Here is an 11,421-nt window from a genome sequence, read left to right on the forward strand (position 1 = left end):
GGCTGCAGCTAAGAAAACACCGTTTATGATTAATTAGATGTAGATACTAAAACTGTAACCTGCTGTTATCGAAATGACGGTAAAGAACGATAGATGTAGCACGAAATCTCAAATGCGTCATTTGTTGCGCAGTTTCACTTTCAGGAAAAAATCTAAAAAACGTACTTAACTTTATTTCCAGTCATAAATCTGCGTTAAAAGACTTCATAAAGGCTGAAATCTAGTTTTTATTAGTGATTGCGCACTGTCTGCAGCCTCGCAGTGGGCTGAGCAGCCTCCTCTGCCTCATGACTGACAGCTCTGCTGCACTGCAGTGATTCCTCCACGGCTTCCCTCCGCTTTGTCGCCCCTGCTCCTGCTCCTGCTCCTGCCATACATCAAACACCTCACACAGCGATCAAATCTCGCCTCGCTGCGCGTCACAAATCTCACATTAACCCAACCAGTGTGCGAGCCGCGCCGTGCACCGAGCAGCTCACGGGTGACGACGACACCGGCTTTACGCACGACTGCAACGAGGATGCTCGACACGATTCTTTGTTGTCCCACGACACTCCCTTTAATTAACCACGACTATGGTTATACAGAGCAGAGCTTGTATGAACTAAAGTGCGCTCATGCTTTTAATTTGACAGCTTGGGGAAACGATTTGTAGTTTTATTCAAAGTTAAAGCCACTTGTTTCGTTTAAGGTCGTAAAATAACCCAAATAAAGTCCAAACATCACCATCACACCCCAATAACTTTGTTAAATCATGGATTTAAGTTCCCCTTCAGTCTGTCCTCTAAAAACATGCAGCTCGTGATGTCAGGGAGAAATTTCATCTCCGTGGATGTGTCTCATCTCAGCACCATCGTCACACACAGAAAGCAGAACTAGTTTGAACTGGATCATTAGGGGCAACCTGCTATTGATAAGGCTGCACCCACCCCCACTCCCTCCCTCCCTCCCTCCTCCTTAAGGTGTCCCCTCCCCCCTTCTCCCACCACAGAGCCACAGGGGTGAGGAGGAGAAGGAAGGAGAGGAAGAGGAGGAGGGAAGGGGAAAGCAGGGAACCTGCCAAACCAAAAATGTCCTCGCGCGCAGCTCGGATGTTCTCGTCTCATACTAACTGCGGTAGAAAGATGGTTGTGTGCGCCTCAGCACCTGCTCTGCACCGAACAGCCCGGGGATGCTCTGAGCATGCGCAGTGCTTTCTTTTGGTTGTCTAGGCACTGATGCTTTCAAGTGCTGTCGGTTGTCAAGTAGCATCAAATGAGCATATATATATATATATATATATATATATATATATATATACATATATATATATATATATATATATATATATATATATAATACAATTCAATTCAATTTATTTAAAGAGGCTGTACATATTGATAAATATTTCAAACAGCATCCGTCTAAATTAGCCAGAGTTAGCCATACAGCTAATTAAAAAAAAGCAACTAGTCTGAAACAGTATTTCATGCTAGTCAAGTTGAGGCATTAACTTGCTATTTCAATAAATTACATCAAACCGAACATTACTTTTGCAAGAGTTAGTTGCAGTCAAAGCAATGCACTCACAAGCTTTGTTTGGGTGCCTGGATTGCAGGACAAGATTTGATATATTTTTAAAAAAGGGTTTACCAGATTGTTTTGATAACCGATTAAGAATTTTATACTGATTAAAACTTATATATATATACATATATTCTTTTGTGTAAAGACAGAGTATATAAAGATTATATTTCAACCAGCATCTTTGTAAATTTGCCAGTTAGCCATACAGCTAATTTAAAGAACTAGTTGGAAACAATATTTCATGCTAGTCAAGTTAAGGCATTAACTTGCTATTTCAATGAATTACATCAAAATGAATATTACTTTTGCAAGAGTCAGTTGCAGTTAAAGCAATACACTTATAAGCTCTGTTTGGGTGCCTGGATTGCAAGACAAAATCTGATTTTTTTTTTTTAAAGGGTTTACCAGATTGTTTTGACAACTGATTTTGAATGCTAATGGAAACTTGATTGATTTGACATGATATTTGTGATAAGGATGCCCCTAGTAAAACTTTTGCTACTGAAAGTTAATTTACATAGCTGTAGAAGTTTTGTCCAATCAGATTCAAGTATTTAAAAAATCAGTCAGAACTACTTTCATCAAACAAACTAATTGAATTACATTTTTGCAACAAGTTAAATTTGGTGGTATAACACTGTTCTGAGAGCTTCCTGCCCTTCTACGTGACAATGTGGAATGCCAGAGCCAGAGGCAGGGAGAGCACACCTCCTGGCTCGTTAATGTGCATGTATTAAAAGCAAAGGCATGGAGAGCAGCAGCAAAGATCCTCAGAGTTTGGAGCAGAGTGAGCATTAGTGACAGGACACTTTTATGAACAAACAAGTAGGAGGAGAATCATTAGGAAAACCCATCATCTCTGTTTAAATGTGCTCAACACAACTCCACCTCAAGCACCAAAACTCCCCTAACACAAGGTATCACACAATCACATTTTCCCACACTGAATCCTTTTGTACTTTCTTACCAAACATACAAGCCTGACTGCCTCTCCCACCTCCGACTAGAAACTACGACACTTGAGAATCTGCACACAGACCCACATATTGTTCTAATAGCCATGAATGTGACCTCTGACCCCTGTGGCTCCCTGCAGCTCAGGAAACCCCGCCTCGAGGTCACATCTAGCCCTCCTGCCCCTGATCCCACCGTGACCCCTGACACTTGTCTGTGACTGAGCAGACAGACAGGACGTTACCCCTGGAGTTTAGCCCGTCTGTCTGTGCATGGTGGAGCAGGTCAGTCTTACCGTCAAAGTTTATCATTACTCACTTTTAAAATGTCAGACCAGGCTCTAAATGTGGATCATATTCTCCCTCAAAGAAAGACAGAATGCCTTTGGATATGGGAGAGTAAATATAATCATTGAATAAATAATGACAAAACTCTATCTCTTAATGTAATTAAATGATGGACACAACTCTGTGATACAAAAATGAAACTGCTGTGCGTGCGTGTGTGTGTGTGAATCCCAACTTACTACCAGAGGCCTGTCTCCCTCTTGTGGCCACAGGTCAAAGGCACAAAACCAAACCGGGGTTGTTGGCTGAAGTTTCTTCTCAGATACATTTTTTGATAGATTGGAGATTTTAGGTGAGCACGTTTTAATCCTCAAATTGATGCTTTTATTTTATTTTTAACTTTTTTCTTTAAAAGTATCAAGGACAGTATTTTAAATCCTTTATCTTTTGTTGTTTTTATTATTTTCATCTTTTTCCTGTTTTTGTTTTTACAGATGTTTTCCTTTCCTTTATTCAGTGGTGGTTCTTAACCTTTTATACATTTGCATATTCTTCCTCACATTTCTCTTTCACCTCTCTTTTACTTCTTCTCTTCTATTTCTTTTTACTGGTTGTTTTTATGATGTAAAGCACTTTGTAACTCTGTTTTTTAAAGTCCTCTATCAGGGGTGGCCAACCCATGGCTCTTTGCCTTTCGGTGTGCGGCTCTTCCATCCATTCATAAAACTGATGTATTGATGCTAACGTTAAGAACAGTACTGATCAATACTTGGATGACGAGATTGATACTTAAGTTTCAGTTTCTTTTCTCTACATGTGCTCCTCTCAATCGTTCATGTGCTCGTAAATAGATAGATAGATAGATAGATAGATAGATAGATAGATAGATAGATAGATAGATAGATAGATAGATAGATAGATAGAACTTCTCATTTTGAAAATTGGAAAAGTATTGATTTTTATTTTATGGCATTTCGTTTCTGTGTGAGAGGAAGTGCGTTTGTAAGACCACGTTTTTTTTTTGTGGCTCTTTGTAATATAACAATAATTTTTGTGGCTCTTGGTCCCTGACTCGTTGGCCACCCCTGTCCTATATCAATAAAGTTTATTATTATTATTATTGATAAGAGGGAATGGAGGAAGTATTTTTGAGCATGTTTCCCCAGACTTTTGTGATTTTATATTATTAGGCCTGTTTCGGTCACAACATGCTCCTAGTTTTAAACCTTCTTTTTTAACAACACTGAAACCTGATCTGGCCTTAATCTTAGTTTTTGAGTTAAAACATGTGTTTTAAAACTTAATATATGAGCCAAATTTACCTGAACAGTCCAGAAAAAATGCATCAAGATATTAAAAATGGTCTAAGATAATAGAGGACAAAATGACACCTGAATTGCCTGAGTAGATTAAAAAAATGCCTATGTATAAAAAGATTTGCATGTTTGGTTTATTGTATCAAGACAATATTCTTTAAAAAAGGGTTTAAAAAAGTCTTTGAAGAGAGTTTTATGATCACTGTGAATGTTTTTTATTTTTTATTTTTTTTTTAGTGTTGAGCTCTTTTTTTTATACACTTTAAAAAGAACACACACTTTTTTTCTGGGGTTGAACCTGCTGAACCCAAAATTTAGCAAGAACAATCTTACGACTGAAAATGATGAAGGAAAGCTGCACCAGTTTACCACTAACATTATTTTTCAGTTAAGATCTTAGTTGAATTAAATATTATTGCTTTTCTAACCAATAACCCAAACCTTTTCATGTATATCAGTATATTTTATGTGCAGAGGAATCTTCCAGCTTACTTTCAAACGGGTTATATCTCATAACTCTAACAAACAAGCATATTTAAACTAACTGCCAAATGAACAGAGGACCAAATATTTGTCCTTTAAGCGACAATTCAGTCAAATTGTTGCACCCTCTGGGCACCGAGACAACAGACAGTTAGAAAACAAACAGCAGAAAAACACAGCAGAGGTTTTTGGTGAGTCAGGGAATTAGACGACGAGTGTGATCATCTGCGTACATATATAAAATACTGTTTAAAATATGAAATCCTCTAAAAATTTAATGATATTAAGAAAACTGTTTGATTTTGATCAAAACAAAGAAAAATCTATGGAAGAATAGATTGTGCCTTTAGCTTAACAAATACACATTATTTATTCCATACTCTATACAAACTTAAATGTTTGTTTTTGTATATTTTTCCTACATTTTTTGAAACAGAGTCTTCTCTCAGGCTATGTTTTAGGTTAGCTAAACCACGCTAAACCACGCTAATTTAAAACAGCTGATCATCTAAACTTGTTTCAACATGAAGACAGCCTGTTGAGTTGTGATTTTATTCTCTTAAAAAAAAGCCACATGTGTCTCTGTTTTTACGTACTATTCAAGCATTAGCTTGTCAGGCTAACTAGCTAGCCACCAACATAGTAAAGCTGTATTCAAATGAGACGGAGCATATAAAAAACCAACTAACTAACTTAAACTTTATACTTTATTTCAGACCCTTAGGTTTGTTTAATTGTATTAATAACAAAACAACAAATAATGGATTAAAATAAATAAATAAAAAAAAGAAAAATGCAGTTCATATATTGTCAGCAATTAATTCACAAAGAAAAATTTGCAATTATTTCCTGTGGTGTTAAAGAAACTGGTGCTCTCACAGTTTAAGCTAACGCTAGCTGCTCTGTCCTTCTGTAAGCCTTTAATTTTTAACTTTAAAGAAAATAAATAAGATTAAGTTAACATTAGATTTAGGAAATTAGACAATCAAAAGAGGTTTTTTCTTTTAAACGAATTAAAACTTGAGGCTCTGCCTTCTCTCTTTTTCATTTTGAGCTAGCTAGCTAGCTAGTTTCAAACCAAACAAAGGGAAAGTTTTTTCTGCTCTTTATTGGTTTGGTCTTACACGTGTAACAAAGAGTGGTTCTTCCTAAAACTCCCTCATACAGGTGACTTGTTAAACAAATGTCACATAAGAAGTCAGCTGCTGACAGAGCTCCAACCAAACCCACCAAGCTAACGTTAGCTTAGTGTTAGAAAGTAAAAGTTCAGAAAACACACAATCAACCACGACTCTTTTAATCCAGTTTTTGGAACCGGATGTTTTACTGTCACGTTCATTAATCACCAAACTCGTTCTGCCTCAAGGACGATGAGGAAAACTAAAATGAGAGGGAAAATCAAATATTTGACTTCAAAAACAAATATTTTTCAACTGTCTTAAAGGTTGCGTGCTCATGTCTCTTTTGGTGGAGGGTTACACTGAATGCAGAGTGAAGCATTTAAAGACACAAATCTTATTTTAAGTATTTTACTCCCCAAAGATGATGATGACTTAGAAACATTGTGTGATTTCATGAACGTGAGATACTTTTTTTAATGTAATATGTAAAGCAAATGAGTTGTGTTTTATTTCAAACCGTCTGTTGGACAGGACTTCCTGTTTATTATACTGAGTGTATGGTCAGTAGTTGCTCATCATCAATGAAAGCTAATCAAACAGAGCGTTAATGTGATCGTCTTCCTCTCCTCTGGGAGTTTTCGTGTCTCACATCTTCACACCTCAGGCCACTGTTTGTCCGACCAGCGCAAACATGTGGTGACTCCTCATTGGATGATCTTTAAGTTTTCGTCACAGTTTGTCACTGAACAAACATGTTTAGCCTAAAAGTACATATAGTTTAAGATCACCACTCAGAAAGACAGAATTCTCCTGAACGGCGTCAAGGTTTTTACACCCAGAGCGACTACGAACCCTTCGGTAAGAAAACACCTCTTTCTGACTTTTGACATCCCGCTGAAATATTCCTTCTGAAAGTTGACAGTTGTTACATTTTACTTTTTATGTCTTTCAGAAAATGAGGGTCCAGATTGTGCTGCTGGTTGCAGCGTTTGTGGCTGTAGCCAGTGCTATTCCTATCTCTGTAGCTCCAATGCGTCCAGTTTTTCCAACACATCCAGCCCATGCTAATCCACACATGTGTAAGAAAATAAAAACTGTGAAAGTTTGGGAGCTTATCACTTTGTGTACACGTTTTTAGAAGTTTTTGGTAGAAACTTGACAGTTTGATAATCCATAGTGCTGTTTTATCCCCAACAGACTCTGAGGAGCCACAGAAGGACGCTGCTCCTGCCTCTGATGAGCTCTCTGAGGAAGAGCTGCAGCTAGAAGCTGTCGCAGAAGAAGAGCCTCAACTGGAATCTCTCGCAGCTGACGAGCCACAACTGGAATCTCTCGCAGCTGATGAGCTTTCCGAGGATGAGCTGCAACTAGAAGCTGTTGCTGAGGAAGAGCCACAACTGGAATCTCTTGCTGCTGACGAGCCACAGATGGATTCTGCCGAAGCTGAAAAACCAAAGATGGATTCTGCCGAAGCTGAAAAGCCAAAGATGGATTCTGCCGAAGCTGAAAAACCAAAGATGGATTCTGCCGAAGCTGAAAAGCCAAAGATGGATTCTGCCGAAGCTGAAAAGCCAAAGATGGATTCTGCTGAAGATGAAGCTGAAGATGAGGAACCACAGCCAGATTCAGCTGCTGCCAAAGAGCCACAGATGGAAGGAAACGCCAAGGAGTACGCCCTCGAAGACGACAGCTTCATGCAGGAGGCGCTGGACGACGATAATCTTAGACAGGATGCTCTTGAAAAGTATGATGAAGTGTTGATGCAGGACTCTTAAAGTGGGGATACGTTCATGCATGAAGCTTGAAAATGATTCCCTCAGATGGCAAACAGAGTAAGCTGCCCTGATGTTTAATGATTTGGTAGCTAAATTCCCCTCTGAACATCCTGCCGGTATCTCACATGTACGCACAAATGATCTAATCAGACGATATTAACTTCAAAGATTTATTAAAAAACCTGTTATTTCTCATCCTCTGGTGATTTTCTGTCTCTTCATTCAGTCTCTGCTCTGCGAGTGATGTACGTCATGTTCGCTACACAGAGGCGTTACAGTTACAGGACATGAACACCTTTGACATAATGTAATAAAAATGTTTGCCTCAGCTTTAGTTTCAGCGTTTTTTTTCAGTACTTTACTATCATCATGCATATATCTATAATTAACTGCGTTTAACTTGTGTGTTTATTGTTCACACAGTGGACACACAGCAAACATCCTGAGGCAGCCCTCGAGGTCACGCCAATGCTAATACAAGCTAAACATTTACAATTTACTTTACACGTCATACAGCTAGCTTGTATTTTAACAGATACACACACCACATGTTGGAGTTTAAGAAAGCCATCTTTAAAATTAAGCTGCTTAGTCAACAAGCTTCGGTGCTCTAAACCAAAGGGTCCCAATTTTTTAGCCCACGACTCCCAAAATAGTCGCCACAGAGACCAAAAAAACCCTGAAAACAATAATAGGCTAATCCAAAAATGAACAAAAATTAACCAAAAAATAAAGGTTGAGGAAACATGATTTAGTTTATCAATACAACATTAGACTGCCTTTGTGCAAATACTGCTGCTAGCTTGGTCGCCTCAGGTTTCTCATAGTAGAAAACAGATTAAGATTTTTTATTTATTTATTGTGCATGTTTTATAGAAAATTTCTGTACGATTAAAAAAATGAGGAAACATGCAATCTATTTTTTTATTTTATTTTGGAAGATATTTCATGACCTTACTATTGTTGATCTTTTTAAAAAAAAAAAACAACTAAAACTTCAAACCTTTTTTTCCAAACTATTTCATCAGTCACAATCAATCAGACACTTTATACAAAATAATAATAATAATAATAATAAGTGAATAATATAGAAACAAAAAGATAATGATTAAAAAGTACAAAATTTATAAATGAATATAATAATAATAATTATATAAAATAAAAAAAAAATATAGATAAAAAATTAATATATCCCCACCTAATTAACCAATCACACTCAATAAATCAGTCATTATACAAATAATAATAATAAAAATAATAATAATTATGATAATAAGTGAATAATATAAAAACAAAAAGATAATGATTAAAAAGTCAAAATGTATGAATGATTATAATAATAATAATGATAATAATATAAAATTAAAAATATAAATAAAAAATAATTTATCCCCAACTATTTCATCAATCTCACTCAATTAATCAGGCTTTATATACAAAAAATAATAATTATAATAATAATAAGTGAATAATATATAAACTAAAAGGTCATGATAAAAAAGTAAAAATAAATGAATATAATAATAATGATAATAATAAAAATAATATAAAATAGAAATAAAAAATAAATATATAATTAAAAACAAAAATATAATTATAATTAAAAAAAAAAAAAAAGTGACCCAACACCCCCCATAAACTCACATCAACATACAACCCTCCACCTCCAGCACACCAACGCTCATGTCACTTCAGCACTGGTCAAGCGTTTCCTCCAGACCGTCCTCTAATGAGTAATTTATGTCTGCCCAGCAAAAATACACTCATGCATAATAAATGCATTATCATACATATCACTTATTCATAGTGCCCTGCTAACATCGGCCACTACTCTCGACTCCAGCTACTGCCGTGGCCTCTCAGTGACGAATCACCAACAACACCTCCCTAACAAAGAAAATACTCAAACAAGTGTATTCTAAATTAAATAACTTCACAGAGACAAAGCTTTCCTGACAGGAGAGTGTAAAGTCAACAAAGCAGCTGCTCCAGGCAGAGAGAAAATAAACAGTCACTTATAGCTTATGTTAAACTGTGCTACCATGATGACACACCAGAGGAGCTAAAACAAATAGTCAAACATCAGCCACAGCTCAGCAAATCTACACCCAAAGTGTCACGAGCCTGCTGAAAAGTTATACCTGAAACACCTGGAATCCTTCAGCACAGGTTTAGAAACTTTAAACCGTGTACACACAGATTAACACGGGGGGACTGAAGAGTGTTTGAGAGCTGGAAACGTGTCAGGTTCATATTCATGTTGATCTGTATCAATACTCTGTTCTGTTCCTCATTAGGAAAAGGCGTCACAAGCTGGTGAGCAGCTTTATTTTTTCACAGCTCCCTTCACACCAGCTGTTGATCTGGTGAAGCTTCATCTGGATCTGATCGGTTGTCATGTGACGACCACGTGCCAATACTGAGATCTGAAAGAGTTTGTGTTGTTTGCAGCTCTTTCTGTTACTGAAGGGAAGTGGTGTGAACTTGATCATGGTCATTTAGCTACTTCAAAGGATAGCTGCATTAGCATTAGCTAGGATGGTTAACATTGTTAAAGGAAAAATGGTTTCCAGTTCCAGTTGAGAAATTCTGACCATGAACTGATGAACTGGCCCAGGGGTAAGCTAGATATTTAGTCAGAGTGATAACTCAAGGTAAGCTTATGGTTTACTATCGGGAATATTAACATCATCGGTAGAGGTTGCAAGTAGCATGTTAAAAGAATTGTATCTGGGTATAAAAATTCCTTTGGAATTGTAAATAAATTTGAGTAATTTTAAGCTAATCATCAAAAAAAAAAACGTGTCAACTGGCTAGCTTAAAGATGCTATGAGGAGGATCTGTTTTAACTGCACTCCCTCGCCACCTTGTGGCCTGGAGTCTTTGCACTCTGTTGTAAATTACTTTTAGTGAGGCGTGTGTCTGTTTTGGAATTAAATGGAGATCAGATCTGTAGGCTAACATGACAACAAGTAAACACTGTCAGTTTGTAAAGTAGTTTAGTAGCTGTCTATATTTAGCGCAGCTAGCAGCTCAGTGCTCTAAGACATGTCTGTAACATGTAACATTAGTGAATCTTGGTTAGCTATGTCCTGCCAATCATCTACCAATCAGAGCTAACGTAACCTCACTCTTCATTTTATTGATAGACTCCCAAGTTTGAACAGACCACTGCAGAATAGCTGCTGACTGTGGGTTGGAGTCAACATTAGCACAAACAGTTTAGCTCCTGTGTTAGCTTTTAGCTCGTGCTCTATCTCTCTCCTGTTTATCTTTCCTCTGCTCTTCTGTCCTTTTTCTGTCTGACAGTTAGGCTCCAGTGTCCACCATCGCTACAAAATGTAGGTGTGGTGTTGACATAGAGACCTAGATGTGGCATAAATCAATCCAGTCTTGTATAAACTTGACTGGAAGCTAAGAAGTAGCAATTTAAAATAACCTGTAACCAGCAATATTGACGCTAATAATCTAATTTTAAAGAGTGGATTACAATCAGGCATATTTCTAGAAGGGAGACTTTTCCAAGATCACTTTCAAACTCCACACAGCCCCTTTAAACTGGACAAACATCCCAAATGGCTAATCAATAGTTAGCCATTTGAGGTAACTTCAAAACAGACTAGATGAAAGTTAGCTTAAGGTAAACATCTAACTGTTGATTTATCTAGCGTAATTTAGCTATCTTTTGGATTAGCGTGCTAAGTATTGATCTTGAAGCCACAAATAAACAAATCTAAGCTTTGCTCACAATCAAAGTCCACATTTAGGCCCAAAATCATCAATAAACACTTTTTACAGTTAGCTTAAAGTCAGACGGTAAAAAACAGTTGTCTAAAAGGAGGTGTATGTGTTTCAAATAGAGAGCTAAACATCATCAGTAAACACTTGAATCAGTAGCTTCAAGTTGTATATCGTTCTG

The 11,421-nt window shown here is 37.0% G+C and overlaps 1 protein-coding gene across 1 annotated transcript; it reads left to right on the forward strand.

The window, feature by feature from the left end:
- Positions 1-5,700: 5,700 nt before the first annotated feature.
- LOC141784345 (uncharacterized) lies at positions 5,701-7,654 on the forward strand. The gene is made up of 3 exons (XM_074662164.1): positions 5,701-6,585; positions 6,680-6,806; positions 6,925-7,654. The coding sequence occupies exons 2-3, from the start codon at positions 6,683-6,685 to the stop codon at positions 7,500-7,502; spliced, it is 702 nt and encodes a 233-aa protein (XP_074518265.1). The 5' UTR covers positions 5,701-6,585; positions 6,680-6,682; the 3' UTR covers positions 7,503-7,654.
- Positions 7,655-11,421: the final 3,767 nt, after the last annotated feature.

The sequence above is a fragment of the Halichoeres trimaculatus genome, unplaced genomic scaffold, assembly GCF_033239565.1.
Source record: "Halichoeres trimaculatus isolate MK-OKI-2021-1 unplaced genomic scaffold, fHalTri1.1 fHalTri1_scaffold_22, whole genome shotgun sequence".
NCBI classification, from domain to species: Eukaryota; Metazoa; Chordata; class Actinopteri; order Labriformes; family Labridae; genus Halichoeres; species Halichoeres trimaculatus.